We start from the raw sequence: 8,081 nt of genomic DNA on the forward strand, positions 1-8,081 counted from the left end.
ACTAGATGTAAACAACACTGGTCCAGAAGCACTGTTTTTTTTTTTTTATTTCACATATACAAATGCATCTTAAAGGTGCTAATGTAACATTTTCATCCAGTCAAATGTTATGTTGGTTGTATTTTCTGTGATGTTTGTGTAAAGTTAAAAAAAAAAGAAACAGGAAGTGTATCGGGACCAGTATGTTTACATGTGACGAAATGGTCTAAACCAAGTCGTCAACACGTTAAAATCCACACATACAATAATTGTGGTATGTATCAATTCTACAGATGCAGACGTGTGGATTGTAAATACGTTTTACCACAACAATGGTCTGTTTTTTTAAGACAGTGATTCCAACATTCAAAGAACAATGCGTTAAGACAAGCTGGCATGTAAGTCGACATGTCCAACACCAGACAAAGCTCAGCTCACACAAAATGATTCTTACAAATAACACCCACATATTTTGACAGCCATTTATTATTTGCCATTAAAACAAGAGAATGGCTCGTTATAAGTCACATAAGTTTTTTCGAAACGTAAATATAAAATAAAACACTTTAGATTCAGGACAGCATTAAGAGCAAGTGGCTAATACAGAGAATAAGCTGAAGAGTAGTTGGGAAAACTGGATTTAAATGCGTGTGGATAACCATCTCAGCCATTTCATAGAACATTCCAAGCATCTTTCCAGGACAGTGTCTCTTTTGAGGTTTATATTGTCGCTGCTTCCTCAATGCAGTAACAATACTTGTTGTCATAGTTGTGGGCATAACTGTGAATGGTGAGTTACATGGTGAAATGCCTTGTGTAATCATATTCTATTGTAGGAATGACAGCTTGCACAAATTTCAGGAAAATCAGAAGATACCTGAAGTTAAGAAAGTTAAGGAAAATTTCATTTTTAATAGTAACTCATAAGCCAACATAAACATTTGCATTTTCCATATTAAAATAAAAATCAGTTATTTTTAAATTGTATATATATTTTTTGTTTTTACTCTATTTTTGAATAAATAAATACAGCCTTCATGTGCATGTAATGCATGTAATAAAAAAAAAAAAACTGGACCCTAGACTTTTAAACAACAATGTATGTGATTATGCATATCATATGGTATTACAACCAAGGATACATATGGACCCCAAGTTCTCCTCCTCCTTCCGCCACTGTCTCAATAATCTTTTTCATCACCTCTGCATGTCTGACAAACAAAAACAAGAGAGCATCTTTAGCTTGCATGACATTGTAAATGAAAGGGCATGAATTATTAATGAGAATTTTGTATTTACCTGCATGGATGCACAGAGCACATAGCAGGTGGAGGCAGATGAGGGTGATTCTCAATGGTGACTGTTTTTTTAACATGATCCTGGCTGATGTCTTCATACATTTGATCCACCGTTAGAGGCTGTCTCTCCTGAAAATAAGCACATTATACAGGGTTAAAACCCCTTTTTCTTAAGTGATGGGAGAAATGCAGGAAAGATGTTGCCATCTTGTCAAAGCACAATAAAGCAAAGTCACCTCATCGTATCCAAACAGCCATAGTCTTGGTGTCTGGTAATATTTATCATATGTGATGTAAAGATCGTAAGTTCTTGTCTGTAGAATGGCATCTTCCCCTCCAGCCTCTGCCTTGGTTTTACTTAAATCAGCCATTTTACTTGTGTCAAGAGTGGCCTAAAGAAAGAATATGAAAGAATAATTTTGCAATAGCAAATCCTCAGGTTGGAAAAACTTGTTGAGCATAATTTCTTACTTCGTCTGTCTCCAAAAGCCCACTTTCTTCATATTCTGAAATATAAATACACAATATATAATTACTAGTTATGCCCGTTATTACCGTCTGATAATGAGTCATGAAACTAAAACAAACATATAGAGCTACCTTCCATGTCTGCTGCCTCGCCTTCATCATCATCATCGTCATCACCGTTTCCACAGGCACCCGTCTGCACGTTCATATTCACATTGTCCTTCACATTCATACAAAACAATATGTATTTATATATACATATGGTATGATTAAAATAATAGTTCACCCAAAAATAAAAATTGACTCATGCTAAGGGCATCCAAGATGTAAATTACATGCAGAACAGATTTGGAGAAATTTAGCATTACATCACATGCTTACCAATGCAGTGAATGGGTGCCGTCAGCATGAGAGCCCAAACAGCTGATAAAAACATCACAATAAGCCACACCACTCCAGGGGTGCAAAAAGATTTTTTTTTCATTGGATAAAGCATTATTATGGATAGAACCGTTATTTTGGCCGGCAACGGTTAAAAACATCATAATGATGGATTTGTTTCATACAAATACACAGTTCTTCACTTTACAAGATGTGAATTGATGGACTGGATTCATGTGGATTACTTGTAGATTATTGTGATGTTTTTATCAGCTGTTTGGACTCTCATTCTGACGGCACCCATTCACTGCTGAGGATCCACTGGTGAGCAAGTGATATAATGCCAAATTTTTCCAAATCTGTTCCAAAGAAGAAACAAACTCATCTATTTCTTTAACAACTTAAAACCAATTCATTCATCATTCCATTCTTGAAGTAGTCAATGCTGCCTACCTTATTATCCAAAGAGATTTCCCGAACGGCTTCTGTCACCCCTGTAACACCTAGTAACACAAAAAGAGTTGATGAGAATGTCTGTCAGAAGGCATAAAGAAAACATGGTTTTAATGGTCACATGATACTGTTTGTTTAGATCTGGTTTCATACCAGAGTTATGATAGGTGTCCACCCATCCTCCATCTCCATCATCCTCTTCTATAATGGCCTCCAACTCATCAGAGTACTCCATCTGTTTACAGCGCTTGTAACATGGCACTGAGCCCCAAAACAACCATATCGTGACATTTACTAAACAGCTGTAGCACATTCATCACAACTTTACACAACACAATACAACTGATTTATACTACAACTGAGAAACTGAAAAAGGTTTTCACTTCCTTTACCATTTCGGGTTAATAGAAACTGCTTGTCTTTGGGCAGATAGGGCTTTACTTTTGCTTCTTCTCCAGATGCCCTAAAAGTGAAAAAAATATATTCTCAACACTATAAAGCCACAAAAAAGTATGCATGTACATAAAAAAGTAAGCTACAGAATATTACTCATATGAAGTGTTTCCAGGAACTCAATTAAAGTCTTTTTTATTATTAAATTTTACACCAAAATAAGAATTTCTATTACTTTAGCAGGTATAGAAATTAGGTTTTTTCTCCATGTAATGAACTGATATGGTCCCCCGATTTTGAACTTCCAAAATGCTTCAAATGATCCCAGATGAGGCTGTAAACGATCCCAGCCGAGAAAGAAGGGTCTTATCTAGCGAAGCGATCGGTTATTTTCATAAAAATAATAAAATGTATAGTTTTTAAATGTCAAATGCTCGTCTCATCTCGCCCTGCCTGAACTGTTTTTTTCCCGGTTCATGACAGTTAGGGTATGTCGAAAAACTCCCATCTCATGTTCTCCCTCACCTTCAAAATTGTCCTATATCGCTGTTTTACTTTTTTTGTTAAGGGTGTTTGATCTTCTTTGCATGTTCACTTTGCAAAGACTGGGTCGGAACTTCTGCAGCGATGTAGGATGATTTTGAAATGATTTTTGAAGTTCAGGGAGAAAATATGATTGTTTTTCGACATACCCTAACTGTCTTGAGCCAGAATACAGGGTTCAGGGAGAGAAAGGCAAGACGTTTGAGATTAAAAAGTACTTAAATTGTATTTTTTTTAATGAAAATAACCAACTGTTTCGCTAGATAAAACTCTTCTTCCTCGGCTGGGATCATTTACAACAGCATGTGGGATCGTTTGAAGTTCAAAATCGGGGCACCATATCAGTCCATTATATGGAGAAAAATCCTGAAAGGTTTCTCTCAAAAAACATAATTTCTTTATGGCTGAAGAAAGAAAGACATGAACATCTTGGATGACAAGGGGTGAGTACATTATCTGTCAATTTTTGTTCTGGAAGTGGACTTCTCCTTTAAGTAAATGTTTGCTCATGTGGGTGTATGTTCTTGCCATTTCCATGTGGGGCAGTGATGAACCAGATGATCTCCTGCTGCAACAAACTGCACAAAACACAAAATACTGTTGTGTTTGAATCATTGTGTGTAAATCCTACTAAGTTAAGTATTTCACACCGTAACAAAATCAAAATGCACACTTACCTCCTCTGGAGTTATAACCCCAGTTTCTTTAAATTTAGATTCCTGGAAAAAGAGGACACATGATATGATTACGATTTTCCAACTCATCGAATATTACAAGTCGAACTAGTCTTTATAACAATGAAGATGACCTGGGTGTGAGAAAGCTTTGCCATCTCAAATGCCAGTTGTCAAACTATCCCTGCCCTGTTTGCTAATTTAAATCAGTCAGCAAAGTAAACTCCAGTTGGTTAATAAAGATATGGCCCCATATGTCATGGTTTCCAGCAAAGATGTGTGTATGAATTATATTATGTTTTGTACAAATACATTCACATTATATTTATATTTACATTTATGCATTTTGCAGACTCTTTTATCCAAAGCAACTTATATTGCATTTAAGCAATACATTTTATCAGTTCATGCATTCATGTATATACAATATAACATAGTTCATAATAATATACATCTATTATTGCAAGTTAAAATCAGTACATTTTAGCTAACATTATAAACTTAACATGAGAGTTTATGGAAAGATTCATTCCTTTGTAAACAATAGTGCTATTTACCGAGTTGTTGCACATTTGACAAAACTTTCAGTGATGTGGCATCATATGCATCACTCCATGAAGAAAATGTGACATTTGTATGCTCTAAACTAAATCACATTTCACATTCCAGGCAAACCAAAACTTTACCCGTTTATTTTACCTAAAATATCTGTTACAGTCAGACAGCAGTGGCGTCTACTCAACTTTGGGCCATCTGACAGGTTGCATGTTTTGCAATGTTGTGACATGCACGCCTGCTGGAAATGATCTCTTCTTACGTCAACATAGCATTGTTTCGGTACTTTCTCTTTACAGGTCAATGCTCGATTTTTACACACTCATTAAACCGTTTATTTTATGCTGCAGCTACAGGATATAGACCGCAAACCATGCTAACACTCATCGCCTTACCTTCAAAACTGGCGTTAAAAACTCTGCCACTCCCAAAGCGGTGCCTTTCACCGAGTTTATGACGTTCTGCATGCTGGAAGAAGAGTCTCCAAGACAGATGAATTCGCGTAGAGATTCAAATGAATTACACTTGGCTTATACTACACACAGAGCCTGTTTAAAGAACGTCTAATCGGGCTACACCACATGACCTAAATCATCTGACAAACACTTCCGCATCTTAAATATCGCGATATTACGTGACGCGCCCACTGTTGACAAACAAAACGTCTAAAAACTTCAGCTTGTAATATTTTTATTTGATTCTGTAGACGTTTTATTTTCTAAATGCAATTGGTTTTTATTTCACCGTCAGCAATTTTACTGTCATTAAATAATTTTGTAAAACCAAAAATAATTTGCTTTGCTTAAATATTTATGACAATCTAAAATAATGATTTAATAATGATTTGTTTACACAGGTTCATGAGGGACACATTTTCGTGTCATTTCCGATTCCCTCAAACAAGCGCTTTTTCTGTTATTGGTTTTATTATTAGCTACGAATACCTATGCGACGTGGAGAGAAGGGTGTTCCTGCACAACCGGAGGCTGCAGTTTCAGGACCGCATTTCTAGCACCCTATAGTTTTTTTGTATTATTTTATTTTATTTATTTATTGTATATATGTATGTAATAGCGCTTGCTATTCAATTCTGTATACTATTATTTTATAAAGAAATATGTAGTTGTTTAATTGTATACACTTAACTAGATAAAAAAGTTTGTCAAGACAAACTTTAAGTTGGCTTGAGAAAGCCGGAACAGAGAGTTTTAAAAAGTTTATAAAGTTTAAAAAGTTTAAGAAGTTTTAAAAAGCTTGATGGTTTTCAGTCTGAAATAGTTTTAAGTCTAAAGTAGTTTTAAAAGTTTAAAGTTGGAATGTTTTGAAGGCAATACAGTCTGTCAGAGATAGATAGATTAGCAAGTTAGTAGCATATTGCTAGCATGATTGTAGCATGATTAGCAAGTTGCTAGCATGTTTTTAACATGGTCAGCAAGTTAGTAGCATGTTGCTAGCATGATTAGCAAGTTACTAGCATGTCTCTAGCATGATTAGCAAGTTGCTAGCATGTCTCTAGCATGATTAGCAAGTTGCTAGCATGATTGTAGCATAATTAACATTTCGCTAACATGTTATTAGCATGATTAACAAGTTGCTAGCATGTCTCTAGTATGATTAGCAAAGTTGCTAGCATGTCTCTAGCATGATTAACAAGTTGCTAACATGTCACTAGCATGATTAGCAAGTTGCTAGCATGATTGTAGCATAATTAACATTTCGCTAACATGTTATTAGCATGATTAACAAGTTGCTAGCATGTCTCTAGGATGATTAGCAAGTTGTTAGCGTGTCTCTAGCATGATTAGCAAGTTGCTAGCATGTTTCTAGCATGATTAGCTAGTTACTAACATCTTGTTAGCATGATTGTAGCATGATTAGCAAGTTGCTAGCATGTTTTTAACATGGTCAGCAAGTTAGTAGCATGTTGCTAGCATGATTAGCAAGTTACTAGCATGTTTCTAGGATGATTAGCAAGTTGCTAGCATGTCTCTAGCATGATTAGCAAGTTGCTAGCATGTCCCTAGCATGATTAGCAAGTTGCTAGCATGATTGTAACATAATAAACATTTCGTTAACATGTTATTAGCATGATTAACAAATTGCTAGCATGTCTCTAGTATGATTTGCAAAGTTACTAGCATGTCTCTAGCATGATTTGCAAAGTTGCTAGCATGTCTCTAGCATGATTAGCAAGTTGCTAGCATGTTTCTAGCATGATTAGCAAGTTGCTAACATGTTTCTAGTATGATTAGCAAGTGGCTAGCATGTCTCTAGCATGATTAGCAAAGTTGCTAGCATGTCTCTAGCATGATTAGCAAGTTGCTAGCATGTTTCTAGCATGATTAGCAAAGTTGCTAGCATGTCTCTAGCATGATTAGCAAGTCATTAGCATGTTTCTAGTATGATTAGTAAAGTTGCTAGCGTGTCTCTAGCATGATTAGCAAGTTGTTAGCATGTTTCTAGTATGATTAGCAAGTTCTTTAGCGTGTTTCTAGCATGATTTGCAAAGTTCTGCTAGCATGTCTCTAGCATGATTAGCAAGTTGCTAGCATGTTTCTAGCATGATTAGCAAAGTTGCTAGCATGTCTCTAGCATGATTAGCAAGTCATTAGCATGTTTCTAGTATGATTAGTAAAGTTGCTAGCGTGTCTCTAGCATGATTAGCAAGTTGTTAGCATGTTTCTAGTATGATTAGCAAGTTGCTAGCGTGTTTCTAGCATGATTTGCAAAGTTGCTAGCATGTCTCTAGCATGATTAGCAAGTTGCTAGCGTTCTCTAGCATGTCTCTAGCATGATTAGCAAGTTGCTAGCATGTTTCTAGCATGATTTGCAAAGTTGCTAGCATGTCTCTAGCATGATTAGCAAGTTGCTAGCGTGTCTCTAGCATGTCTCTAGCATGATTAGCAAGTTGCTAGCATGTTTCTAGCATGATTAGCAAGTTGTTAACATGTTTCTAGTATGATTAGCAAGTGGCTAGCATGTCTAGCATGATTAGCAAGTTCTTAGCATGATGATTAGCAAGTTGCTAGCATGTTTCTAGCATGATTAGCAAAGTAGCATGTCTCTAGCATGATTAGCAAGTTGCTAGCATGTTTCTAGTATGATTAAAGTTGCTAGCATGTCTCTAGCATGATTAGCAAGTTGCTAGCATGTTTCTAGTATGATTAGCAAGTTGCTAGCATGTCTCTAGCACGATTTGCAAAGTTGCTAGCATGTCTCTAGCATGATTAGTAAAGTTGCTAGCGTGTCTCTAGCATGATTAGCAAGTTGCTAGCATGTTTCTAGCATGATTAGCAAAGTTGCTAGCATGTCTCTAGCATGATTAGCAAGTCATTAG

General features: G+C 36.0%; 1 protein-coding gene across 1 annotated transcript; it reads right to left on the bottom strand.

Moving 5' to 3' along the window:
* Positions 1-215: 215 nt before the first annotated feature.
* atg3 (autophagy related 3) lies at positions 216-5,344 on the bottom strand. The gene is made up of 12 exons (XM_051113402.1): positions 5,140-5,344; positions 4,193-4,234; positions 4,044-4,093; positions 2,972-3,042; positions 2,733-2,840; positions 2,580-2,629; positions 1,878-1,965; positions 1,749-1,783; positions 1,514-1,669; positions 1,279-1,406; positions 1,122-1,190; positions 216-856 (listed from the first exon to the last, which is right to left on the bottom strand). Exons 1-12 carry the CDS (start codon positions 5,209-5,211, stop codon positions 775-777), a joined length of 951 nt encoding a protein of 316 aa, XP_050969359.1. The 5' UTR covers positions 5,212-5,344; the 3' UTR covers positions 216-774.
* Positions 5,345-8,081: the final 2,737 nt, after the last annotated feature.

This window comes from Labeo rohita, chromosome 6 (assembly GCF_022985175.1).
Source record: "Labeo rohita strain BAU-BD-2019 chromosome 6, IGBB_LRoh.1.0, whole genome shotgun sequence".
Taxonomy (NCBI): Eukaryota; Metazoa; Chordata; class Actinopteri; order Cypriniformes; family Cyprinidae; genus Labeo; species Labeo rohita.

Excerpts from the sequence above, each read along its gene's own strand:
- atg3 (XM_051113402.1), bottom strand. The coding sequence starts at position 5,211 with ATGCAGAACGTCATAAACTCGGTGAAAGGCACCGCTTTGGGAGTGGCA. Across the intron at positions 4,094-4,192 it reads GGGTTATAACTCCAGAGGAG|TTTGTTGCAGCAGGAGATCA; the intron begins GTAAGTGTGCAT and ends TGTTTTGTGCAG. Across the intron at positions 857-1,121 it reads GGAGAACTTGGGGTCCATAT|GTATCTTCTGATTTTCCTGA; the intron begins GTATCCTTGGTT and ends TCTTAACTTCAG.